The sequence below is a fragment of the Salvelinus fontinalis genome, chromosome 34 (genome assembly GCF_029448725.1).
Source record: "Salvelinus fontinalis isolate EN_2023a chromosome 34, ASM2944872v1, whole genome shotgun sequence".
Classification (NCBI taxonomy): Eukaryota; Metazoa; Chordata; class Actinopteri; order Salmoniformes; family Salmonidae; genus Salvelinus; species Salvelinus fontinalis.
Genome location: NC_074698.1, coordinates 38,597,599 through 38,625,538, shown reverse-complemented (window position 1 = coordinate 38,625,538; position 27,940 = coordinate 38,597,599). Strand labels below are relative to the sequence as shown.

General features: G+C 46.4%; 1 protein-coding gene across 1 annotated transcript in view; it reads left to right on the top strand.

Moving 5' to 3' along the window:
* Positions 1-25,728, top strand: part of LOC129833865 (coronin-7-like) — a 67,941-nt gene extending 42,213 nt beyond the window's left edge. The window contains exons 8-9 of the mRNA XM_055898707.1: positions 25,378-25,464; positions 25,614-25,728. Coding sequence (XP_055754682.1) covers positions 25,378-25,464; positions 25,614-25,700 — 174 coding nt within the window. The 3' untranslated portion in view covers positions 25,701-25,728. The remainder of the gene's footprint in view (positions 1-25,377; positions 25,465-25,613) is intronic.
* The last annotated feature ends 2,212 nt before the right edge of the window (positions 25,729-27,940 follow it).

Genomic DNA, 27,940 nt, shown 5'->3' with positions numbered 1-27,940 from the left:
ATTCACGGGTACAGATTTCCTAGCTGCAGATTAGTAATTAGTATAGAAGAGTAGCTCTTATTCTGTCAGATTGATAGTCTCAGTTTAACCACGTGGTATGGTTAAAAGATTCATCAATCTACTCAAACCTTAACTCCCTCTGTGATGAGGTACTGGTCTCTACTCAAACCTTAGCCCTCTCGTAATTGAGAGAAGCATGGTCTCAAGATAAATTCCCAAGGTGGGGGTTATATTCGGAAGAGCAGAAAGGTGCTGTCCCATGACGCCAGATCAATGTCTGTGCTCATGGGGTGGGCCAATGACTTAGTTAAACTCCAAAGGGAATTGGAGTTTCCTTCATTAAACAGTTTAAAATCACATTACATAATTTCACAAATAGTTTCATCTTTATTCATTCATTTTATACAACAATTAGATGCAAGCCTCATAACTGAGACTCTTGTATAAACAAGGTTATGGTAATGTGGCTGTCTTGTCTCTCATGAGTTTCACAAACATTAAATGAAATGGACCGGTCGTAGCTGGATTCTTCCCCGACCGTGTACACCTTCTCCAAAACATGTACATGGTTCCGTTCTAAAATTCTATGCTGGAGAAGAGGTTACTTTGTTCTCCTGTGAAACCTTTTCTCTATCTATACTGTCTGGCTATGAGGAAGAGAGTCTCCTCCAGGAATTTACAACCTGAGATAACAGCAGCCTGGGTGTAGGCGAGAGAGAGAGGGGGAAGGCACGCTATACCCAAAGAGGGCCACGTCATGACAAGTGCTATTATTTTAGTTGTGCTACAATATGTCGTAATGAATATGCCCCTGACCTTCTATGGGCCAACCAATGGTGGTGTTTCAATGAAGCTAGCCTGTATTCCTTCCTCATCAGCCTGATGTTTTCTACATAACACACACTAGTCAGTGAGCGTATAACATGTGCTAGTGTACAGTCGTGGCCAAAAGTTTTGAGAAAGACAAATATGAATTTTCATAAAGTGTGCTGCATCAGTTTGTATGATGGCAATTTGCATATACTCCAGAATGTTATGAAGAGTGATCAGATGAATTGCAATTAATTGCAAAGTCCCTCTTTTCCATGCAAATGAACTGAATCCCCAAAAAACATTTCCACTGCATTTCAGCACTGCCACAAAATGACCAGCTGACATCATGTCATTGATTCTCTCAGTTACACAGGTGTGAGTGTTGACAAGGACAAGGCTGGAGATCACTCTGTATGTTTGAGTTCGAATAACAGACTGGAAGCTTCAAAAGGAGGATGGTGCTTGGAATCATTGTTCTTCCTCTGTCAACCACGGCTACCTGCAAGGAAACACGTGCCGTCATCATTGCTTTGCACAAAAAGGGCTTCACAGGCAAGGATATTGCTGCATGTAAGATTGCACCTAAATCAACCATTTATCGGACCATCAAGAACTTCAAGGAGAGCGGTTCAATTGTTGTGAAGAAGGCTTCAGGGCGCCCAAGAAAGTCCAGCAAGCGCCAGGACCGTCTCCTAAAGTTGATTCAGCTGCGGGATCGGGGCACCACCAGTACAGATCTTGCTCAGGAATGGCATGAGTGAGTGCATCTGCACGCACAGTGAGGCGAAGACTTTTGGAGGATGGCCTGGTGTCAATAAGGGCAGCAAAGAAGCCACTTCTCTCCAGGAAAAACATCAGAGACAGACTGATATTCTGCAAAAGGTACAGGGATTGGACTGCTGAGGACTGGGGTATAGTCAATTTCTCTGATGAATCTCCTTTTCGATTGTTTGTGGCATCCGTAAAAAAGCTTGTCCGGAGAAGACAAGGTGAGCGCTACCATCAGTCCTGTGTCATGCCAACAGTAAAGCATCCTGAGACCATTCATGTGTGGGGTTGCTTCTCAGCCAAGGGAGTGAGCTCACTCACAATTTTGCTTAAGAACACAGCCATGAATAAAGAATGGTACCAACACATCCTCCGAGAGCAACTTCTCCCAACCAGGAACAGTTTGGTGACGAACAATGCCCTTTCCAGCATAATGGAGCACCTTGCCTTAAGGAAAAAGTGAAAACTAGGTGGCTCGGGGAACAAAACATCGATATTTTGGGTCCATGGCCAGGAAACTCCCCAGACCTTAATCCCATTGAGAACTTGTGGTCAATCCTCAAGAGACGTGAGGACAAACAAAACCCCACAAATTCTGACAAACTCCAAGCATTGATTATGCAAGAATGGGCTGCCATCAGTCAGGATGTGGCCCAGAAGTTAATTGACAGCATGCCAGAGTGGATTGAATTGGTCTTGAAAAAGAAGGGTCAACACTGCAAATATCGACTCTTTGCATCAACTTCATGTAATTGTCAATAAAAGCCTTTGACACTTATGAAATGCTTGTAATTATACTTCAGTATTCCATAGTAACATCTGACAAAAATACCTTTGTCATTCTCCAAACTTTTGGCCACGACTGTAATAATAACAGTCCTGTTGGTTAACTACCTACCAACATGGCCAGGACAGGCCTGCCGCACATGTGGAACTTCTCAGACAGGCCTGTGAAATTCAGAGCACCACAGCAGCCTGCAGCCTCCAGCCACAACAGCCTCCAGCCAACACAATGCTGACCCTTTGTATTGCTTACTGACTAGCCTAGTTAAATAAAAAATAAAAATAAAAATTGAGGCTCAGTTCTCCCCTACGCGAGGGGGGGGGGGGGGGGAGTGTGTGTGTGTCTGAAGTGGCGAGTTGTCCAGACTCTCTCACATACACACACTATAATGATTTATTTTCCTTCTTCTGTGGTGCGGTGTTGCCATCTGTGTGTGTATCGCTGTTTGGGGGTTTAGTTTCAGCGCCACTCATCACGTAACTGTGGTGAGTACCGCAGAGCTCCCAGATCCAAAGGTCTGTTTGCCTCAGCCTTATCTAAATAACAGTGGTGAGTACCGCAGAGCTCCCAGATCCAAAGGTCTGTTTCCCTCAGCCTTATCTAAATAACTGTGGTGAGTACCGCAGAGCTCCCAGATCCAAAGGTCTGTTTCCCTCAGCCTTATCTAAATAACTGTGGTGAGTACCGCAGAGCTCCCAGATCCATAGGTCTGTTCCCCTCAGCCTTATCTAAATAACAGTGGTGAGTGCCGCAGAGCTCCCAGATCCAAAGGTCTGTTTCCCTCAGCCTTATCTAAATAACTGTGGTGAGTACCGCAGAGCTCCCAGATCCAAAGGTCTGTTTCCCTCAGCCTTATCTAAATAACTGTGGTGAGTACCGCAGAGCTCCCAGATCCAAAGGTCTGTTTCCCTCAGCCTTATCTAAATAACTGTGGTGAGTACCACAGAGCTCCCAGATCCAAAGGTCTGTTTCCCTCAGCCTTATCTAAATAACAGTGGTGAGTACCGCAGAGCTCCCAGATCCAAAGGTCTGTTCCCCTCAGCCTTATCTAAATAACAGTGGTGAGTACCGCAGAGCTCCCAGATCCAAAGGTCTGTTTCCCTCAGCCTTATCTAAATAACTGTGGTGAGTACCGCAGAGCTCCCAGATCCAAAGGTCTGTTTCCCTCAGCCTTATCTAAATAACTGTGGTGAGTACCGCAGAGCTCCCAGATCCAAAGGTCTGTTTCCCTCAGCCTTATCTAAATAACTGTGGTGAGTACCGCAGAGCTCCCAGATCCAAAGGTCTGTTTCCCTCAGCCTTATCTAAATAACTGTGGTGAGTACCGCAGAGCTCCCAGATCCATAGGTCTGTTTCCCTCAGCCTTATCTAAATAACTGTGGTGAGTGCCGCAGAGCTCCCAGATCCAAAGGTCTGTTTCCCTCAGCCTTATCTAAATAACTGTGGTGAGTACCGCAGAGCTCCCAGATCCAAAGGTCTGTTTCCCTCAGCCTTATCTAAATAACTGTGGTGAGTACCGCAGAGCTCCCAGATCCAAAGGTCTGTTTCCCTCAGCCTTATCTAAATAACTGTGGTGAGTGCCGCAGAGCTCCCAGATCCAAAGGTCTGTTTCCCTCAGCCTTATCTAAATAACTGTGGTGAGTGAAGCCACTATCGGCCTCAAGTCCGGGCTCTGGCTGGGCCACTCAAGGACATTCAGAGACCTGTCCCGAAGCCACTCCTGCGTTGTCTTGGCTGTGTGCTTAGGGTTGTTTTCCTGTTGGAAGGTGAACCTTCACCCCAATCTGAAGGTCCTGAGCACTCTGGAGTAGCTTTTCATCAAGGATCTCTCTGATCTTTGCTCCGTTCATCTTTCCCTCGATCCTGACTAGTCTCCCAGTCCCTGCCGCTGAAAAACATCCCCACACCGTAGGGATGGTGCCCGGTTTTCTTCAGATGTGACGCTTGGCATTCAGAATCTTGTTTCTCATGGTTTGAGAGTCTTTGGGCGCCTTTTGGCCAACTCTAAGCAGGCTGTCATGTGCCTTTTACTGAGGAGTGGCTTTCGTCTGGCCACTCTACCATAAAGGCCTGAATGGTGGAGTGCTGCAGAGATGGTTGTCCTTCTGGAAGGTTCTCCCAACTCCACAGAGAAACTCTGGAGCTTTGTCAGAGTGACCATCGGGTTCTTGGTCACCTCCCTGACCAAGGCCTTTCTCTCCCGATCGCTCAGTGTGGCTGGGCGGCCAGCTCTAGGAACAATCTTGGTGGTTCCAAACTTATTCCATTTAAGAATAATGGAGGCCACTGTGTTCTTGAGGACCTTCAAAGCTGCAAAAATGTTTTTGTACCCTTCCCCAGATCTGTGCATCGACACAATCCTGTCTCGGAGGTCTACGGACAATTCCTTCGATCTCATGACTTGGTTTTTGCTCTGACATGCACTGTCAACTGTGGGACCTTTTATATAGACAGGTGTGTGCCATTCCAAATCATGTCCAATCAATTGAATTTACCACAGGTGGACTCCAATCAAGTTGTAGAAACATCTCAAGGATGATCAATAGAAACAGGATGCACCTGAGATTAATTTTGAGTCTCATAGCAAAGGGTCTGAATACTTATGTAAATAAGGTATTTCTAAAAACCTGTTTTTGCTTTGTCATTATGGGATATTGTGTGCAGATTGATGAGGAAAAAACGTATTTAAGAAATTTTGGAATAAGGCCGAAATGTAACAATGTGGGAAAAGTAAAGGGGTCTGAATACTTTCCAAATCTAAATGAAAGGTGCGGGGACCTGCCTTAATCGACATCGGCGCTCTGGGGAGCAGTTGTTGTTGGTTAACTGTCTTGCTCAAGGGCAGAACGACACATTTATGCCTTGTTGGCTCAGGGATTCGATCAAGCAACTTTCCGGTTACTGGCCCACCACTCCCACCCGCCAGGCAAACTGCCTTCACACCTCTCCAAAGTGTGCACAGTTCCTACGTAATTTCAATGCACTTTTATAACTCAAAGAAGAGTCTTCAACTGTAAGGTGCTATTTTGAGCTCTCCTAGGTGTGCCGTTGAGGAACTACAGCAAGCAGACTTGTAGTTGTTTTGTTTGGGACACAGCCCTGCATCCCCGCCTTTAGACAATTACTGTTGTTGTTTCCCCATTCCAAAAAACAGTCCATCTATAAATCAGAATCTGGTCAGGTGGGCATCATTTGAAAGCATGTTTTATTGCCAACATGACTAGCTAAGTTACTAAAAACAATGTTAGTCTTTCACAAGGCAAAGCAGATTGTAATTTTGGTGCGTGTAGAATAGAGTTACGAGTGCATTCCGAATAGTGTTCCTCACCACATTTCTTGTCAATTATACAAACAGGCTCGTTCTGTTCAGAACAACCCAGGGTATGACGTCATGTCATCTTCTAACTGTACATTAAGCATAGTGATCATAAACGTTGACACTGTATGACATGAGTTTTATGATAAGGAAAAGTACACATCTGGATTAATGGGTGCTTGGCTTGCTTGTATGACATCAAAGCGGTATTTATTATAATCCTCAGTGTCTCATCTTTCAAAATACGTTGAGTCCTCTTTATTAACAGGATTTCCCTCACTCAGACAACAAAACATTTGTTTCCCAGTGGGAGGAATGGGGGCAACTTCTTGTTGCGCACTGTGTTCAAGTTCAGAACTGCTGTCAGTCAAAACAAGTGCTGCGCTGTGAAGTAGAGACCTTGACCTCTGACCTCATGTATAGCATTTTACTGTACAGCCACTGCGTTCCAATTTAGGGACTAATCAGTGTCCATATCTGCTATTTTGAACCCGTGTACAAGTGTAAAGAGTTAAAGCGAAGACAAGAATCCCAGAATGCTTTATTCCTATGTACAGGAATGGAGGAAGAGATTGGAACGGAGTAGGGTGGTTTGTGAAATCTGGCTGACACATGGCGGGAAGGTCAACAACACCGCTAATTCCCTCAATCCAACGCCAAATTACATCATCTCACGCTAATTGAGTTTCTGAAGACGAGGAGTCCTGTGACAGTTTACGGTTCATCACTCCTAGAGCGGTGGAAAAGTCCCTTCTCACTTTCCCTCTCAAGTTGAGAGTTGGGGTAATTTAGCGTTCAAAGGATTCTGTCATAGTTGACGCCCTGATGGTGTCCTGGAGCCTGGTTGTGTGGTTTCCATGCTGGAGATTCAGCTGTTTGTTGGTGTAGTTGGATTCAGGCTATTAATCACTGTGTCTGTCAGGGATGTGGTGAACGCCTGCCATGGGTCACCACTGGGGGGTCCGGGGAGGGATCGTGTAACCAAGTGTATTACAGTAGAGGAGTGGACACATCTCAGTGTAGTGTAGGACCTGCTTGGGGAGGGATCGTGACACCAGTGTATTACAGTAGAGGAGTGGACACATCTCAGTGTAGTCTAGGACCTGCTTGGGGAGGGATCGTGACACCAGTGTATTACAGTAGAGGAGTGGACACATCTCAGTGTAGTGTAGGGCCTGCTTGGGGAGGGATCGTGACACCAGTGTATTACAGTAGAGGAGTGGACACATCTCAGTGTAGTGTAGGGCCTGCTTGGGGAGGGATCGTGACACCAGTGTATTACAGTAGAGGAGTGGACACATCTCAGTGTAGTGTAGGGCCTGCTTGGGGAGGGATCGTGACACCAGTGTATTACAGTAGAGGAGTGGACACATCTCAGTGTAGTGTAGGGCCTGCTTGGGGAGGGATCGTGACACCAGTGTATTACAGTAGAGGAGTGGACACATCTCAGTGTAGTGTAGGGCCTGCTTGGGGAGGGATCGTGACACCAGTGTATTACAGTAGAGGAGTGGACACATCTCAGTGTAGTGTAGGGGCTGCTTGGGGAGGGATCGTGACACCAGTGTATTACAGTAGAGGAGTGGACACATCTCAGTGTAGTGTAGGGCCTGCTTGGGGAGTGAATTAACACATATCCCACTAGGCACAGACGTCAGTTCAAAGTCTATTTTTTATTTACATTTGCTTGAGTTGTCAACTAACATGAATTCAACGTGAAATCAACAAAACATTTCACCATGACATTGGATTTAGGTTAAAAGTTGAGTGAAAAAAGTAAGAAATTAACTTAAGTTTTGCAAATCCAATCAGTTTTCCACGTAGATTTTTTGTTGTTGAAATTACATGGAAACAGTGATTCAACCAGTTTGTCTAATTAAATAATAGACTTTAGAAAGTACCCATTGTTACTACATAATGTTCATCCTGTAAACACCAGTCAAATATCAGTTGAAGTGGTACTGTAGAATAAAGCACTACCCTCTATATTTATACGTGACACACTATATCACAGGTGTCAAACTCATTCCACGGAGGGCTGTGTGATTGCCCACCTACTCATTCAAGGGTTTTTCTTAATTTAAAAAAAAAAAATTCTACATTGTAGAATAATAGTGAAGACAACAAAACTATGAAATAACACATATGGAATCATGTAGTAACCAAAAAAGTGTTAAACAAATCAACATATATTTTAGATTCTTCAAAGTAGCCACCCTTTGCCTTGACGACAGCTTTGCGCACACTTGGCATTTTCTCAACCAGCTTCACCTGGAATGCTTTTCCAACAGTTTTGAAGGAGTTCCCACATATACTGAGCACGCAAATAGCCCTTACACAGCCTGGAGGTGTGTTGGGTCATTGTCCTGTTGAAAAACAAATGATAGTCCCACTAAGCGCAAACCAGATGGGATGGCGTATCGCTGCAGAATGCTGTGATAGCCATGCTGTTTAAGTGTACCTTGAATTGTAAATAAATCACAGACAGGGTCACCAGCAAAGCACCATCACACCTCCTCCTCCATGCTTCACAGTGGGAACCACACATGCAGAGATCATCCGTTCACCTACTCTGTGTCTCACCAAGACACGGTGGTTGGAACCAAGCACGTCTCTTCTTATTGGTGTCCTTTAGTAGTGGTTTCTTTGCAGCAATTCGACCATGAAGGCCTGATTCACGCAGTCTCCTCTGAACACTTGATGTTGATGTTCAGATGTGTCTGTTACTTGAACTCTGTGAAGCATTTATTTGGGCTGCAATTTGTGAGACTGGTAACTCTAATGAATGTATCCTCTACAGCAGAGGTAACTCTGGGTCTTCCTTTCCTGTGGCGGTCCTCATGAGAGCCAGTTTCGTCATAGCGCTTCATGGTTTTTGCGACTGCACTTGAAGAAAATGTAAAGCTTCTCTAAATGTTCCGTATTGACTGACCTTCATGTCTTAAAGTAATAATGGATTGTCCTTTCTCTGTGGTTATCTGAGCTGTTCTTGCCATAATATGGACTTGGTCTTTTACCAAATAGGGTTATCTTCTGTATACCACCCCTACCATGTCACAACACAACTGATTTGGCTCAAACGCATTAATAGGAAGGAAACTTTTAACAAGGCACACCTGTTAGTTGAAATGCATTCCAGGTGACTACCTCATTAAGGTGGTTGAGAGAATGTCAAGAGTGTGAAAAGCTCAACAACAAAATCAAGGCAAAGGGTGACCACTTTAAAGAATCTCCAATATAACATTTGTTTTTGGTTATAACATGGTTCCATATGTGTTATTTCATAGTTTTGATGTCTCGCCAGTGAGCTCTGTCTACATGTTAGGTGATATTTCTCTCCAGTGGGCTCTGTCTTGGTGTTAGAGCCCACTGGGGAGAGATATCACCTAACACCAAGACAGAGCCCACTGGAGAGAGATATCACCTAACATGTAGATAGAGCCCACTGGAGAGAGAGATCACCTGTCTTGGTGTTAGGTGATATCTATCTCCAGTGGGCTCTGTCTTGATGTTAGGTGATTTTCTGTTGCTGAGCTCTTATGTCCAGTGTTCCCTGGAGAACTGTCCCAGAGGGAGAAGCCAGCCAGCTGGGGGTGTAGTGAGCCATGCTGTGTCCCCAGGCCCCAGGGTGACCACATCACAGTACTTCCTGGTCTCAGGCCAGACTCCTAGCTGACTGGATGGTTTGCCAACTGCTGTGGGCACTCAGGCCCAATTAGCACCGTGGCGAAATAATCACAGCCTTCCTCCCCACTTCTGTGTGTTTTATATCACTTCACACTGCAGTTAAAGTGATTTGTAGGTTTGGGCAAATATTACAGAGATGTTGATCTCACCAGCTCCACTGGGGCAAAGCTGTTGCATTTTAGTCATTTAGCAGAAGCTCTTATCCAGTACCAGTTACTGTAGTGACTTCATACTTTTCCGTACTGGTCCCCTGTGGGAATCAAACCCACAAACCTGGTATTGCAAGCACCATGCTCTACCACACGGGTCCGTTAGTCCTAGATTCTTTCTCATTAGTCTTTCCTCGATTCCTCACATCCTCTCTTCTAGACTTTTTCTCAAAAGTTATTGGAGGAAAAGGTTAGAGGGAAGGGACCTTGGATCTTCTCCTCCAATGTGTTTTGAGAAGGAGGTGAGGAAAAAGGAAGTTGGAAAGAGCCCAGGGGAGTAGGAAGGAACAGCACTAGAGTTTGGACCTCCAGTGGAATGGAGTGGAGATAAAGTGGGTTTCATATCTCCTGCCAGAATCATAATATAACCTGTGAGATTGGTGGTTTGTCCGTTTCCCACCATTCCCCTTGTGACCTCTTGGCTTCGCTTGGCTTCATCTTACAGGTGCAGGATGATTTGAGTATATGAAAATGTGTTGTTCCTAATCTTTCTCAAAGGCATTTATATCTGCTTAGCAGATGTGCTGACTGTAACAACCCCTCCTAATGTAGCAGCCCAAAATAAGCAAATAAAAACAAGTTCTCTGACTCGTCAGTCTTTTATTCCTGACTCACCATGAGTCATCAGAACAGAACTCAGAAAGGCCTGTCTATCAGGCTCACTAATGATTTTTGCACCCTGTGTGATTTCCTCAGCAAACATCTCGTACCGTATTAGATTACCCTCTGCACCGTCAGACTTTATCAGCTCACCCCGACCGGACGCTCCTTTCCTAGCATTGACTGGGACGATATGTTCTTCTTGGCAGTGGTCGTGTGCGGGCCATTGTCACCTGACGCTTGTCCCGGAAACACATGGTTAAAACCGAAAGGCCAGTTGACCATAAAAGGACGTCGGCAAAACCCCAAATTGGCTGCCCTTTAGCCAGGATTTCTAGACGTGGCTGTATGACGGTGTCTGATGGAGGGACCTGCAGACACACAGAGCGACCTGGCCTCTGAGACTATTTCTGAAAGTTGCCTCGTCTGCGTCAAGAAAAATCACGTGGCACCGATTGAAAGAGGGGGGTAACACGTGAAGCACCCTATCCCACCAGTATAGGTTATCCGGGAGGAGGGGGTGTTTTGGTTTGTGTATCTGGGAGGATGCATGTACTGAATGGCAAGAACTTACTCACAGTAACTTGGACTTGTAGGCAATAAACTAAAGTCCTGATTTGGAATCGCCAATACTTGGCTTTTTAGGGAACTCACATAGGACTTCATTGTTTATTTACGTTCTTTAACAATCCTGGGTAAACAGATGAGGAAGAGGTGGATGATATCCTCCAGGAAATAAAAGAGAGTAGCGGAGGAGGGTTTTGAAGACGCGTGCCAGCTACTGAAAGCCTACACCTGTGGGAAAGCCGGAGCTCAGAGCGCCTGCTGCCGTTACGTTCAGCACGGAGGTAGTTGGACCACCTGTCCTCCATTTTCCTGTCTGTATTTTTAGCCACAGGTTTGTGGACAAACTACAGGGCCAATACAGCCGCAGCCTGCACACTACACATTCAGCAGACCTTATGACCTGCCCTGAATCTCTCCTTATTGAACAGTTTTATACTCGGCTGGCCCCTCCCTGGATTTTGTGTTAAACGCTCTACAACAAAGCTTTCTTTGTGTCCAACAAGCTTTCTCTGCCCTTAACCTTGTTCTGAACACCTCCAAAACAAAGGTCATGTGGTTTGGTAAGAAGAATGCCCCTCCCACACCTGTGTGATTACTACCTCTGAGGCTTTAGATCTTGAGGTAGTCACCTCATACAAGTACTTGGGAGTATGACTAGACGGTACACTGTCCTTCTCTCAGCACATATCAAAGCTGCAGGCTAAAGTTAAATCTAGACTTGGTTTCCTCTATCGTAATCGCTCCTCTTTCACCCCAGCTGCCTAACTAACCCTGATTCAGATGACCATCCTACCCATGCTAGATTACGGAGATGTAATTTATAGATCGGCAGGTAAGGGGTGCTCTTGAGCGGCTAGATGTTCTTTACCATTCGGCCATCAGATTTGCCACCAATGCTTCTTGTAGGACACATCACTGCACTCTATACTCCTCTGTAAACTGGTCATCTCTGTATACCCGTTGCAAGACCCACTGGTTGATACTTATTTATTAAACACTCTTAGGCCTCACTCCCCCCTATCTGAGATATCTACTGCAGCCCTCATCCTCCACATACAACACCCTTTCTGCCAGTCACATTCTGATAAAGGTCCCCAAAGTGCACACATCCCTGGGTCACTCCTCTTTTCAGTTCCCTGCAGCTAGCGACTGGAACAAGCTGCAAGCAACACTAAAACTGGACAGTTTTATCTCACACTTAATTCAAAGACTCAATCATGGACACTCTTACTGACAGTTGTGGCTGCTTTGCGTGATGTATTGTGGCCTCTACTTTCTTTCCTTTGTGCTGTTGTCTGTGCCCAATAATGTTTGTACCATGTTTTGTGCTGCCATGTTGTGTTGCTACCATGCTGTGTTGCTGCCATGCTATGTTGCTGCCATGCTATGTTGTTGTCTTAGGTCTCTCTTTATGTAGTGTTGTGGTGTCTCTTGTCGTGATGTGTGTTTTGTCTTATATTTAAACAACACATGTATTTTTTAATCCCAGCCCCCGTCCCTGCAGGAGGCCTTTTGTAGGCCGGCATTGTAAATAAGAATTTGTTCTGAACTGACTTGGATAGTTAAATAAAGGTTAAATAAAAAACAGACCTTATGACCTGCTCTGGATCTCTCCTTATGACCCCGTCCACCCTCTTTATTGAAGGATAGATGATCTCTTTTCAGAACTCAGCTTTTTGTGTTGTTCCTGTTTTATTTTACCATCAGGTTGAAGGATCCTGAAGGCCAGTGTTGTTTCTTGCCCGTTCTGAAACCAAACAGTGAGTGACGTCTTTGCGGCAGGCGGTGTAGTGGCCGTCAATCTCTCAAAGTCCCCTAGCGAAATGGAAACTAACCCGGCTGCCAATCATTCTCTGAAGAGACCTGTAATTGAAGATGGAAATCTTTCCTTGCTAATTCCAAAACACACTCTGAGAGCGGAGTATTATGTGTGTGCATAATGGAGCCTGACCAACGCAGGGTTTTATTTAGTCAGTGGCTTGGCACTGGTGTGAATGTGTGGTAATATCTGGGGCACATCTGCACTTGCGTCCCATGGGCCGGTATAAAGGTGTTATATAATAGAAGGTTTTCTTCTTTCAGGATCACAACTCTTTTTAAATGGCAGATATAAAGTGTGTGTATGTGTATGTATGGACAGCACCAGTCAAAAGTTTGGTCACACTTACTTATTCAATGGATTTTTTTTTACTATTGTCTACATTGTAAAATAATAGTGAAGACATCAAAACTATGAAATAACACATATGGAATCATGTAGTAACCAAAAAAGTGTTAAACAAGTCTAAATATTTTTTAGATTCTTCAAAGTAGCCACCCTTTGCCTTGATGACAGCTTTGCACACTGTTTTGGTTACTACATGATTCCATATGTGTCATTTTATAGTTCTGATGTCTTCACTATTATTCTACAATGTAGAAAATAGTCAAGATAAAGAAAAACCCTTGAATGAGTAGGTGTGTCCAACCTTTTGACTGGTACCGTGTGTGTGTGGAATGACACTGGGATATCCTCTGTTTACATCATGAGTTGGCCACCAAGGACTTTCTATCACTACCATTCCTCTTCTCTCCAATCCCCCTCTCTGTGTTCCATCTATCTTATCTTCCTCTCCTCAACTCCACACTTTTTTTCCCAGGAAGGCTGTGGGAATGTAGTCTGGGGGAAACAAACAGCTGGGAGGGAAAACCCTTCTGGATATCCCATACACACTGTATACTATATTTATCCTGCCAACACACACACACACACACACACACACACACACACACACACACACACACACACACACACACAGAGCATAATTGAGGGCCATATCACTATTCCCGTGATGGCAGCCTACAGCCATGGCCCACAGCCCTCCTACTGTCTCTATGGTTCATATCATATTTTTTCCCATCTCTTTAGTATTTGTAACTCACTCCTAGAAAGACAGGGGAGAGAGAGGTGGAGAGAATGGCATGAAGACAACAGCAGACACATTTAGTGAATAAAAGGTGGGGGTCTCTGGCTGAGAAACAACATTTAGCTTTTTTAAAGCAAATTTTCTGCAGTTATACACATTTTCCCATGGTTTATGCCTTGTTCTTATGCCATCTGAGTGTCTCAAACATGTTAACAAATCAATGGGGGCCCCATGCCATGCCATTTTGGAATTACAGAGGTCTCCAAGACTTTTTAGTTTTTATTTTGGTGTTTTTTAGTTCTTGAAGGTGATCTTATTTAAAAATGTGTTGGTCAATTATCTTTTCTACGTACTTTACATCTGGTTTTAGTCATTTAAGTTTACACTGAAAACCTTTTATCATTATGAAAACTACCCCCCCCTCAAAAAAAAATAAAAAAATATATTTTGCAATTTTGAAGAAAAAAAAAAATATATATATATTTTGCAATATTTTGCGGCCATGATTTAAAATGCGTATAGTGGAAACACTGTCTAGATATCTCAAGCAGTAAGATAAGTGTATTTTTCTGAGGTAAATTTCTTCAAAGATTTGAAGCTGAGATGTTAAGCTCAAGTTTAAGTAACTAAATCCTCCCATGTGTATTAGTGTGTCAGGGGGGTTTGACCCAACGGTGTACGACGAGGTCAAAACTCAAGTCACTGCTGTTTCAGCTGCCCCCCCCCCCCCCCCCCCCCCCCCATCATCTAGGCTTTAGCCTTCTAATAGATATGAATCTCTGTTCTGACGCTTACCTCTGATTTTAATTGCAGTAGAGGAACGAAAGGTGGAGAGAAGAAGGGAATGAGAGGTAGAGAAAAATAAAGAAGGATCTGTGGGTTCAGAGTTTGAGGAGAGACAAAGTGAGGGCGGGAACTGGAAGATGTTTCCAATTAATGGTTGAAAAAGTGGTGGTCAGCGGGAGAGGAAATGAAAGAATAAATTGGCTGGTTTGATTTGTATGTTTTTTTTCTTCCTCCCGTTTTCCCCAGTTTCCCTCGCTCTGTCCCTCGCTCTGTCCCTCCTGTCCTATTTGCGGCCGGTCTACCGGCTTCTGTGAAAAGAGGGAATAAAATTGGAGACAGTGAATAGGTCAGCCCTATTCTGAGTCTGAATAATGGCGCAAATGGGGCATGAATGAGAAAATGGTGGTACATGAAAGTCAAATAGTTAGTGAAAGAACTAATTGCCTGTACATGAAAAGAATAAAGTGGAATCGGTCTGTTTTAAGGATAGATGATGCAAAGGAAATGGGGTGAGGGTTATTGATTAAAGGAGAGGGTGAATGAAGGGAAAGAGGGATGGCTCCATTAGAGGAGTGGAAGAGAGGGGAAATGAGGAGCTGGTTGAGGGATGAAGGAGTGCAGCTGGGGTAGGGTATGTCTGATTCTTGACAGTACAGCTGACCTGGGTTCAAGTAGTATTTGCTTTCTTTCATATACTTTGGCTGTGCTTGATTGAGCTTGCCTGGCACAATGGAAGCAATGGGAAAAGTCACAAAGGAGCAAACCCCACCCATCTGCAAACCCTGTCCAACTCCACGTAGCTCAATAAAATGCTCAGTAGTATTTGAACCCAGGTCTGGAATACAGTATTTCTGGTCGCTGGTCTGTCCGGAGGCGGAGGCAGTAATCAGGTTCCAATTCCACCACAGCAGCTCTGTGCAGCAGACCAGACCAGGCAGGGGGACACAGTTCCTTTAATCAGAACACTGGGCAGTTTGATTAGCTAGGTCTGGAACGGATGCCTGGTCTGTCAGCACTGCAGGAGGCATTATTAACGCTTGTCACTTGTTACCACAGCCACAAAGTCGAAATTGTCTATATCCTAAAAATGCATGCTGTTTGTTTAACTTAATTTAAGGTTAGGCATACGTTTAAAAGTGTGGTTAAGGTTAGGCATAAGGTTAGAAGTGTGGTTAAGGTTAGGGTTAGGTTTTAAGAAGTGACATTTTAGACATGAGGTTTTAGAGAACGTTTTTAAAACTGTAATTGTATTTCCTGGATAAAGAAAGTGTTTTATTGAACCTGTATTACGTTTAGAGAGGATAATGAAAACCAAGAACGAATACATTTATTTTAATAGTGATTGATGAAGGAATGAAGGGGAGATTTCTACCACTGATCGATGACCCTTGAGTTAGTACTACAATTAGTAATACAACCATCACGGCAATGTGACATTAAAGTTATATCATCTATCAATCATCTATATCAAAGTCATGTGATCTATAGGAAAAATAAGCAGCGGGAGAAAGCCAGTTTAAACAATTTCTACAGGACTGGTACTCATCATAACATACTTATGGCCCCAGTGAGCACATGGAATTTGAGAGGGAGGGAGGGAGGGAGGGAGGAAGGGAGGGAGGGAGGGAGGGAGGGAGGGAGGAAGGGAGGGAGGGAGGGAGAGCGCAATTGTTCCCATATGTGCTCATTGACACCTGATACACAGTCCTGGTGGGTGAAACAACATTCTCTCTGAGTGACACAGATGTGCTCTCTGTCTGGTTAAGCTCCGCTCGCTAATACGTAAGGAGAATGGGAGTGAGAAGGCTCCTGTGTTTTTATTGGGAGAGGGACATTAAATAGATTCATAAATCCATCATATTTTGAGGCAGATGCTGACTGGGTCTTTTTTGGAGACGTCTTCTGTCTGTCTCAGAGTGTTTAATAGGACTACCACCTTTCATTGTAAATCACATCACATTTTTATACCTGCCTTGTTATTACAGGATCATCCTTCTTTGGGGGGAGATCTCCACTTTCCCTCCCTCACTTAGAGAGAAGTCCCTCCCTCACTTAGAGAGAAGTCCCTCCCTCACTTAGAGAGAAGTCCCTCCCTCACTTAGAGAGAAGTCCCTCCCTCACTTAGAGAGAAGTCCCTCCCTCACTTAGAGAGAAGTCCCTCCCTCACTTAGAGAGAAGTCCCTCCCTCACTTAGAGAGAAGTCCCTCCCTCACTTAGAGAGAAGTCCCTCCCTCACTTAGAGAGAAGTCCCTCCCTCACTTAGAGAGAAGTAGGCTACACACTCACTCACTCCGACTGAGAGTTGTGACTGTTTCCCCAACTGTACAGACCAGTCTTTCCTCTCTCTTCATAATTCTACGTTTTGTCATCAACACCTGTATTATTATTCGCCTCACAATTTAATGATGTCATTTCCCGTCACTTCCAAAGTACCTCTCCCGTTGAATTGGTCTGTCTGTGACCCCAAATGACCCCATCGTTGAGGCAGGTGAGCCCTGTCCTCCTCTCTTCCTCTCTACGTCCCCCTTCAGACCCTCCAAGTCACGCACCATCACTCTCTCCCTCCTTCTTCACTCCCTCTCTTCCTGAGAGTGGATTCCTAAAACTCAGAGCTCTGTGTTTCTCTTTGTTCTGCTGCTAAGGAAAACATACCACTCGTTCCTCTGGACAGCCTGATGTCCAGATGCTGTGTCCTCTGTGGGCCCTGTGGTGTCAGCAGCAGCTCAGCCGCAACCCTGCTCTCTGTGGTTCCTGTGGTGTCACCTGCAGCCCTGCTCTATGTAGGCCCTGTGGTGTCAGCAGCAGCTCTACTCTCTGTGGGCCCTGTGGTGTCAGCAGCAGCCCTGCTCTCTGTGGGCCCTGTGGTGTCAGCAGCAGCCCTGCTCTCTGTGGGCCCTGTGGTGTCAGCAGCAGCCCTGCACTCTGTGGGCCCTGTGGTGTCAGTAGAAGCCCTGCTCTCTGTGGGCCCTGTGGTGTCAGTAGAAGCCCTGCTCTCTGTGGGCCCTGTGGTGTCAGCAGCAGCCCTGCTCTCTGTAGGCTGAGTGGCCGACAGGCAAGAACCCCTACCCTAAATCTGAAACACCGTTTTTGGGGAGACAGGAGGGAGACTGGGAAGAAAGGGGGAGCTCCATAGCCTGATGGATAGCCCAGGGCACCCCTGGCCTCAGTGTCCCTCCCACACACACATACACACATACACACCTGCACAACCACTGCCGCTGCTGTCAGCGAGCGCTGCTGAATTATGACATCACCATGTGTCTGAGACTCTGTCAGGCACGCGTGCCATCAGATCTAGTATGGACAATGGACACAGTGACATCATCACCGTCAGACTGTTAGATGTAGGGCTAGCGTGTGTGTGTGTGTGTGTGTGTGTGTGTGTGTGTGTGTGTGTGTGTGTGTGTGTGTGTGTGTGTGTGTGTGTGTGTGTGTGTGTGTGCACAGTGTTCTGTTTGATATTACTGCCGTTTATTTGCCTTCAATCCTGGAGCTGTCTGTTGAAAGCTGCTGTCATGGTAAATCACATTGTCTCTGTCTCAAATTGCACACTTCTCTGCACTGCTTTTGATCCGATCCCAAGGGCCCATAGTGCTCTGGTCAAAAGTAGTGCACTACGTAGGGAATAGGGTGCCATTTGGGATGCAGGTATACTCTACAGGTCAGACAGAGGGTAATCTCTGCACCCAGAATGGAATCTTGCGTGTACGTAACTCTGTCACAAGAGCATAGACACAGGGTGACATCTGGCTGAGACTGCCCTCTAGTCTACTCTGTCATTTAGGTCAAGGCACGTTTTTTTAGATTTGATGTAAGGCATATGTTTCCAAGGCTATATCTTTAGGCCTTTTCTCTTTTTAGCAGTATGTGACTTTAACTGAGGAAAATGAGAGAAGAGATCACGACAGTGCCCTGTGTGTGTGTGTGTGTGTGTGTGTGTGTGTGTGTGTGTGTGTGTGTGTGTGTGTGTGTGTGTGTGTGTGTGTGTGTGTGTGTGTGTGTGTGTGTGTGCATGCTAGTGCATCTTGGCGTCATTGTCTGGCCTGCGCCATTGGGCATCTTCCCCAGCTCAGGCCTGAGAGTATCCTAACTACACTGAGCCAAAAACAAGGCATTTCGTTTATTAAGTCATTTAGTTGCTGTGGGACTTTGACATGGAGTGGCTGTCTGTCAGTTATTACTAAGTCATTTAGTTGCTGTGGGACTTTGACATGGAGTGGCTGTCTGTCAGTTATTACGAAGTCATTTAGTTGCTGTGGGACTTTGACATGGAGTGGCTGTCAGTTATTACTAAGTAATTTAGTTGCTGTGGGACTTTGACATGGAGTGGCTGTCAGTTATTACTAAGTCATTTAGTTGCTGTGGGACTTTGACATGGAGTGGCTGTCTGTCAGTTATTACTAAGTCATTTAGTTACTGTGGGACTTTGACATGGAGTGGCTGTCAGTTATTACTAAGTAATTTAGTTACTGTGGGACTTTGACATGGAGTGGCTGTCAGTTATTACTAAGTAATTTAGTTACTGTGGGACTTTGACATGGAGTGGCTGTCTGTCAGTTATTACGAACTCATTTAGTTGCTGTGGGACATTGACATGGAGTGGCTGTCTGTCAGTTATTACTAAGTCATTTAGTTGCTGTGGGACATGTCTGTTATTACAACAACAGATAGAGCTGATAGATGGTACGTTAAACACAATGAGACAGTTGTGTTGACGGTTCTCCTGTATTAAACCAGCTTGTATCATACACTGGTACACAGTGGCTGCCAGTAAGCATGAGGGCCAACACTGCTGCTTTCAGACAACACTGTCCTAACGTTATGGCAACATTCAACACCAACCAAGAGAAGGTACTGTACAATAGTATAAGGCATTGCCAAGGTACTGTACAATTTGAAACATCCACCTTTCACTGTGGCTGTGGTGTGTATCTTACTAAGGAGTTATCATCTCTGTCTTTGTTTAGTGTCCACGTTGCTTAAGAAATATCTGGCTTGGTATGTGTTTAATAGTCCTCCAGTCAATGGAGTTATTTGGACCCCTACCAAGACCCCAACACTTCTGCTGAGTTCTCCATATACCTCACAGCTGGTGTTGGATACAAGACCCCAACACTTCTGCTGAGTTCTCTATATACCTCACAGCTGGTGTTGGATACAAGACCCCAACACTTCTGCTGAGTTCTCTATATACCTCACAGCTGGTGTTGGATACAAGACCCCAACACTTCTGCTGAGTTCTCTATATACCTCACAGCTGGTGTTGGATACAAGACCCCAACACTTCTGCTGAGTTCTCTATATACCTCACAGCTGGTGTTGGATACAAGACCCCAACACTTCTGCTGAGTTCTCCATATACCTCACAGCTGGTGTTGGATACAAGACCCCAACACTTCTGCTGAGTTCTCCATATACCTCACAGCTGGTGTTGGATACGAGACCCCAACACTTCTGCTGAGTTCTCCATATACCTCACAGATGGTGTTGGATACGAGGCCTGGTATGCTGCTCCAAGAGACAGTACATCTGAGGATTTCCTTTAAAGACCGCTCTATTGAAGTGTGTGTGTGTGTGTGTGTGTGTGGCAAATTCTACACGCTTCACAGTCAGGTGTAATACATCTAACTTTAACCTTGATGGTGGCCCAAACACACAATCAAACCTTTAACCTTGATGATAATGATATATGCACTTCATGCTACATTGATATGGACAGGACCATGGTAGGAGCAGAGCAGCTACACGCACGCACGCACGCACGCACGCACGCACGCACGCACGCACGCACACACACACACACACACACACACACACACACACACACAGCCTTGGCCTGGTGTATTGAACTGGCTCAAGCCCTTTTGTTTTGGTTGGGCCATGTGTGGTGTGATGGCCCAGGGGAGAGGGAGAGGACCGACTGGGATTCCTTTCCATTGAAATCAATAGAGAACACATTTCCAAAGTGTAATTAACGTCCACCTCCCTGTACCGACCTATCCTCCCGCAAGGCCTTGAGCTTCTACAATCTGTCAATTCTCACATTTCTTTACAGGCTGAATTACTGTGTGTTTGTGAGCGCACATTAGTGTGTTTTGTCTATTTGATTGTGTGTGTGTGTGTACACGTGTGTACTTCTCTACTTGTGTGTGTCATTTGTCCTCATTTGTCCATTTGTCCTCCGTATGTAACCAGTGGAGAAGAGCCATGGAGAGAAAAACGCAATGAAGCGTTTAAATTAAGAAGTAAAGATGAACCAGACCATGTTTCTGTCCCCCTCAGCAGTTGATCCCCAAACCACAAGGCTGGGAGTGTGGTGAGGGAGACGTCAGGGAGGGGGGAGAGCAGGGAGGAGGGGAAGTGGGCTTTTAATTAGACCTGATAGGGCCCATATGTGTGATGGGTCCCACCCTGCACATGTGGAGAGCTCTTTGAGCAGAGGTTTATGTCTCATTTTCACCCCTGTTTTCTTCAACCTGTTGGTTCAGTCTCATATGTGATGAATGACTTGGGGACTGCCACACATTCTAAAACGGGGATCTTCCCACAGTGAGTCCTGGCCTGACACTCAAACTTTAATCTAGAAGCTCTGCACTACACGGCAGCTCAGATTTTACCCCAGGTTTGTTTTTTCTTTCCTCCACTTGCACCCCCTGTTTTCATAAACCTGTTGGTTCAGTCCCATACATGACAAAAAGCCTTGGGATTCAACCATTTTCTTGAATGAGGGGTTCCCACAGTTGACAGTGAGAGGCCTTGTCACTCTAACTACACGGCAGCTCGGGTATTCCACGTGTTTGTTTTTCCTCTGCCTTGCAGCGAGGTGATTAGTGTCGCTGTGCGAGCGCCCGGGCGACGACTGCCCTCTTTAGAGATGTCACCACACACAGCACACACACGTGTCAACCCTCTCCTTGTTGTTGCACAGCTGTGGTGTCACGCTCCTCCAAGGGTTGGCACGGCGACAGACGGGTGGTAAAAAACGACAACAGTAATTTGGGGGGGGACAAGCCAAGCGGCTTGCTCTTTGGAAACTTCCACTGAGCCTGTTAACTCAAAGCCCAGAGGAGGCTCTCAGCGTAACTGGAGTACTGTACACACACACACACACACTCACACACAGAAATGCAGGCAGACATGGGAAGACACACACATGGATGAGGACAGACAGGCAGGCAGGCAGACACAGAGACACACAGAGACAGAGAGAGACACAGAGACAGAGAGAGACACAGAGACAGAGAGAGACACAGAGACAGAGAGAGACACACAGAGACACAGAGAGACAAAGAGATAGATAGATAAATGCACAGGGGGCTTGTCTGTGTTTTTCAGACTTAAAGATCTGTGTCATTAGGCCAACCTAACCTCTGTTGTTCGTCACCCTTCCAGTTCCCTGACCCCATATCAATGTCAGGGGAGCAGCAGCCCCGAGGAACATTCCAGCAACGTTGTTTTGACATCAGTTTCCACCGAAGATCTTTAGGCATGTTGTGACAACTACTGTAACGTTAAACTAACTTCAGCTGTTAGTCACTCTTCCTCTTCCCTGTATCAGTGTCAAGGGAGCAGGAACCATGTCTAACATTCTCACAACATTATGACACCTAAGCTACCGTGCCGTTACGCAAAAGCTAAGCTCAGTTGTTACATCCTTCCTCTTCCCTGACCCTGTGTCAGTTTCAGGGCAGCCCTGTCTAACAGTATCTTATGGTGCAACAATGTTGTTCTAACAATGTTGTTTTGACACCAATTTCCATGGTAGCAGTGTTTCAGTAACATAGAGACTCTGTCGTAGCAGTAATAGAACCTGGTGTCGGGGGCAGAAGTCACCTAGTCTGGTTCAACAACAATAACAAGCCTTTCATTCATTATTTCATTTGGACAAGTCCTGGTTTGTCCTCTGTGGATCTCTCACAAGCAGCACTAGAGAACAGTCTCTTGTTTCCCCTCCACTTTGGATGAGTCAGTCTGTCAATCACTCTGTCGTCACTGTCCTCTCCAGGCTGTCCTCTCCAGACTGTCCTCTCCAGGCTGTCCTCTTTTGAGATGATCTCTCATTGTTTGTCATTATCTTAATGTTGATCTCACACACCGTCCTTCGCTGTCAACAACACGTTTATCAGCAAGACGCCTAGTAGTAGTATAGTCTTCATCTACTACTGTACCTGTGACGTCTTCACCTCTACTACTGTACCTGTGACGTCTTCACCTCTACTACTGTACCTGTGACGTCTTCACCTCTACTACTGTACCTGTGACGTCTTCACCTCTACTACTGTACCTGTGACGTCTTCACCTCTACTACTGTACCTGTGACGTCTTCACCTCTACTACTGTACCTGTGACGTCTTCACCTCTACTACTGTACCTGTGACGTCTTCACCTCTACTACTGTACCTGTGACGTCTTCACCTCTACTACTGTACCTGTGACGTCTTCACCTCTACTACTGTACCTGTGACGTCTTCACCTACTACTGTACCTGTGACGTCTTCACCTACTACTGTACCTGTGACGTCTTCACCTCTACTACTGTACCTGTGACGTCTTCACCTCTACTACTGTACCTGTGACGTCTTCACCTCTACTACTGTACCTGTGACGTCTTCACCTCTACTACTGTAACTGTGACGTCTTCATCTACTACTGTACCTGTGACGTCTTCACCTCTACTACTGTACCTGTGACGTCTTCACCTCTACTACTGTAACTGTGACGTCTTCACCTCTACTACTGTACCTGTGACGTCTTCACCTCTACTACTGTACCTGTGACGTCTTCACCTACTACTGTACCTGTGACGTCTTCACCTACTACTGTACCTGTGACGTCTTCACCTCTACTACTGTACCTGTGACGTCTTCACCTACTACTGTAACTGTGACGTCTTCACCTACTACTGTAACTGTGACGTCTTCACCTCTACTACTGTAACTGTGACGTCTTCACCTCTACTACTGTACCTGTGACGTCTTCACCTACTACTGTAACTGTGACGTCTTCACCTACTACTGTAACTGTGACGTCTTCACCTCTACTACTGTACCTGTGACGTCTTCACCTCTACTACTGTAACTGTGACGTCTTCACCTCTACTACTGTACCTGTGACGTCTTCACCTCTACTACTGTACCTGTGACGTCTTCACCTCTACTACTGTAACTGTGACGTCTTCACCTCTACTACTGTACCTGTGACGTCTTCACCTACTACTGTAACTGTGACGTCTTCACCTACTACTGTAACTGTGACGTCTTCACCTCTACTACTGTACCTGTGACGTCTTCACCTCTACTACTGTAACTGTGACGTCTTCACCTCTACTACTGTACCTGTGACGTCTTCACCTCTACTACTGTACCTGTGACGTCTTCACCTCTACTACTGTACCTGTGACGTCTTCACCTCTACTACTGTACCTGTGACGTCTTCACCTCTACTACTGTACCTGTGACGTCTTCACCTCTACTACTGTAACTGTGACGTCTTCACCTCTACTACTGTAACTGTGACGTCTTCACCTCTACTACTGTAACTGTGACGTCTTCATCTACTACTGTAACTGTGACGTCTTCACCTCTACTACTGTACCTGTGACGTCTTCACCTCTACTACTGTACCTGTGACGTCTTCACCTCTACTACTGTAACTGTGACGTCTTCACCTCTACTACTGTACCTGTGACGTCTTCATCTACTACTGTACCTGTGACGTCTTCACCTCTACTACTGTACCTGTGACGTCTTCACCTCTACTACTGTAACTGTGACGTCTTCACCTCTACTACTGTACCTGTGACGTCTTCACCTCTACTACTGTACCTGTGACGTCTTCACCTCTACTACTGTACCTGTGACGTCTTCACCTCTACTACTGTAACTGTGACGTCTTCATCTACTACTGTAACTGTGACGTCTTCATCTACTACTGTAACTGTGACGTCTTCACCTCTACTACTGTAACTGTGACGTCTTCACCTCTACTACTGTAACTGTGACGTCTTCACCTCTACTACTGTACCTGTGACGTCTTCACCTCTACTACTGTACCTGTGACGTCTTCACCTACTACTGTAACTGTGACGTCTTCACCTCTACTACTGTACCTGTGACGTCTTCACCTCTACTACTGTAACTGTGACGTCTTCACCTCTACTACTGTAACTGTGACGTCTTCACCTCTACTACTGTAACTGTGACGTCTTCACCTCTACTACTGTACCTGTGACGTCTTCACCTCTACTACTGTACCTGTGACGTCTTCACCTCTACTACTGTACCTGTGACGTCTTCACCTCTACTACTGTACCTGTGACGTCTTCATCTACTACTGTAACTGTGACGTCTTCACCTCTACTACTGTAACTGTGACGTCTTCACCTCTACTACTGTACCTGTGACGTCTTCACCTCTACTACTGTACCTGTGACGTCTTCACCTCTACTACTGTACCTGTGACGTCTTCACCTCTACTACTGTAACTGTGACGTCTTCACCTCTACTACTGTAACTGTGACGTCTTCACCTCTACTACTGTAACTGTGACGTCTTCACCTCTACTACTGTACCTGTGACGTCTTCACCTACTACTGTAACTGTGACGTCTTCACCTCTACTACTGTAACTGTGACGTCTTCACCTACTACTGTAACTGTGACGTCTTCACCTCTACTACTGTACCTGTGACGTCTTCACCTCTACTACTGTAACTGTGACGTCTTCACCTCTACTACTGTAACTGTGACGTCTTCACCTCTACTACTGTAACTGTGACGTCCATGTTGTTTGAGTCATATTTGCTGTAAAACATCATGACTCTTAGCCATAACAAGTTGCTCAATGTCTCTCCCTCATTGTCTCTCCCTCATTGCCTCTCTGTCTGTGACCTTAACCTAATCCGGGTATTCAATCAAACTCTGTGTCCTCCTGTGTGTCTCTACAGAGTGCCCAGGGACTTCAGAGTAACAAGGACTCTCGAATCCTTTGGGTCAAGGACTCTGACCACATACTGACCACTGGCTTCGATCAGGTGACGACATTACTACACACACATTTTTAAGTGTGTGTGTGATTTTGTTTGTTTGTGTGTGACATGATTTTATGTTCAGATGCACGGTCGTGTGTGTGTGTGTGTGTGTTATAAAGTGTATTTATTAAACTACATGATTATGTGTACAGATGCGGGGTCGGGAGGTGAGACTGTGGGACAGCAGGAAGTTGGGATCCTCTCTGGGCTCTGCCAACCTGGGCACCTCCAATGGGTGAGTACGCATTGACCATGCTGTTAGTCTGTATGTATGTGTTAGGGGTGTGTGTGTGTGTGTGTGTGGGCCTTGCCATAGGCCTACTCTTGTGTGTGTGTGTGTGTGTGTGTGTGTGTGTGTGTTGGAGTGTCCAGGAGCCGCCCCCCCACCCAGTTTGCCACGGATGAGAGCTGGATATCTATGATATGCAGTGTGTCTTTATGTTCAGTGTACATTTACTCTGCAGCCTGTTGTGGTATGAGTACAAACTACACATAAGCCTATGTTTTATGTGTGTGTGGCTTGTGTCTAGGCCCCTACATGTTCTAGTCTGTGTCCCAAATGGCACCTTATATTCCCTATGTAGTACATTACTGTTGAGTGTGGCCCATAGGGCTCTGGTCCAAAGTAGCACACTCTATAGGGAATAGCGTTGCATTTAGGACACAGCCTCAGAATGCTGAGATTTCGGACCCCCCAGACTTATGACAGTACCTCTTTACATTCCGAGCATTTCCTGGGTCCCAAACAGAGGAGCCCCTCTTCCTTCCTCCGTCCTCTCAAAGACAAGTCTGTCTGTCTGGGCAGGGGACGGGTGAGGGGTTATAGGTCATTGTAGCAGTGCGTGCTCACATGTCTGCAAGAAAGCAGACACACACACACACACACACACACACACACACACACACACACACACACTACTATGCTACGTTACTCGCTGGAGGAAGCCTGAGTAGGAATGGACTGTTCCCCATGGTGCGATAAACACACACATATTGGCCACCAGCCTCTCTCAATCTCTCCTCTGACCTCTCCCAATCCTCCGCTCCCTGCGTTTATTTTTCCAAACGCGTCTGCTGAGGAGCGGAGGAGAGAGGGAGCGTGGCCGGGCTCCAGAGGGAGAGAGGGAGCGTGGCCGGGGCTCCAGAGGGAGAGAGGGAGCGTGGCCGGGGCTCCAGAGGGAGGGAGGGAACGTGGCCGGGGCTCCAGAGGGAGGGAGGGAGCGTGGCCGGGGCTCCAGAGGGAGGGAGGGAACGTGGCCGGGGCTCCAGAGGGAGGGAGGGAACGTGGCCGGGGCTCCAGAGGGAGAGAGGGAGCGTGGCCGGGGCTCCAGAGGGAGGGAGGGAGCGTGGCCGGGGCTCCAGAGGGAGGGAGGGAGCGTGGCCGGGGCTCCAGAGGGAGGGAGGGAGCGTGGCCGGGGCTCCAGAGGGAGGGAGGGAGCGTGGCCGGGGCTCCAGAGGGAGGGAGGGAGCGTGGCCGGGGCTCCAGAGGGAGGGAGGGAGCGTGGCCGGGGCTCCAGAGGGAGGGAGGGAACGTGGCCGGGGCTCCAGAGGGAGGGAGGGAACGTGGCCGGGGCTCCAGAGGGAGAGAGGGAGGGAGCGTGGCCGGGGTTCCAGAGGGAGGGAGGGAACGAGGGAGAAATGGTGCTGGAGTCCCTCTGTGGGCGTGAACCATGCATCTCTATGTTACTGTAAACAGGTTTGCAGGAGCCAACGACCAACCCTGGCCAGGCGACAAGCATTTCCTTCTGCATTACAGTGAGTGAGTTGAGTGAGTTGAGTGAGTTGAGTGAGTTGAGTGAGTTGAGTGAGTTGAGTGAGTTGAGTGAGTTGAGTGAGTTGAGTGAGTTGAGTGAGTGAGTGCTGGCTGGCGGTCAGAGAGAGAGACGTGGGATGACGTGTTTGTGCTGCTTAGTTGCTCTGTTGTGCCACTTCTATGGTAGCAGGGGTATTGGTTCTGATCAGTGGTTCTGGTCCTTGGTTCTGATCATCAGTGGTTCTGGTCCTTGCTTCAGTTCTTCAGGACAGGTGTTTGGCTGGTGCCCCAGGCCCAACCTGTCACACAGTAACTGTACTGTGGAGGTGTATGAGGGGTGTGTGTGTTTGTATAGGCATGGGGTGAGTTTGAGATGTGTGATCTGTGAAGAACTTTACAGGGACAGTTATAGCTAAGTGTGACATAGTTCCAGTTCTTTTACTGGTTCAGGACTAGCACACAACACAGAGAGACATTCTCCTCAGAATGCCACTGATCGGAATGTTCCTGCTTTGGGAATCTGTGTTTGTGTGAGTCGTTTGGGAGTTTACACAGCAAGAGGCCTGCATATCCATCTACCCGGCCCCTCTCTTTCCCTCCCTCACTCCCCTCCCTCCCTCCCTCCCTCCTCCTGCCATTCCCAATGAACAACTCATCTCCATTTCCTGTCAGTTTGACTGTAGAAGATATCAGGCTGCCTGTAAGCCTCTGGATGTCTCTGGAATC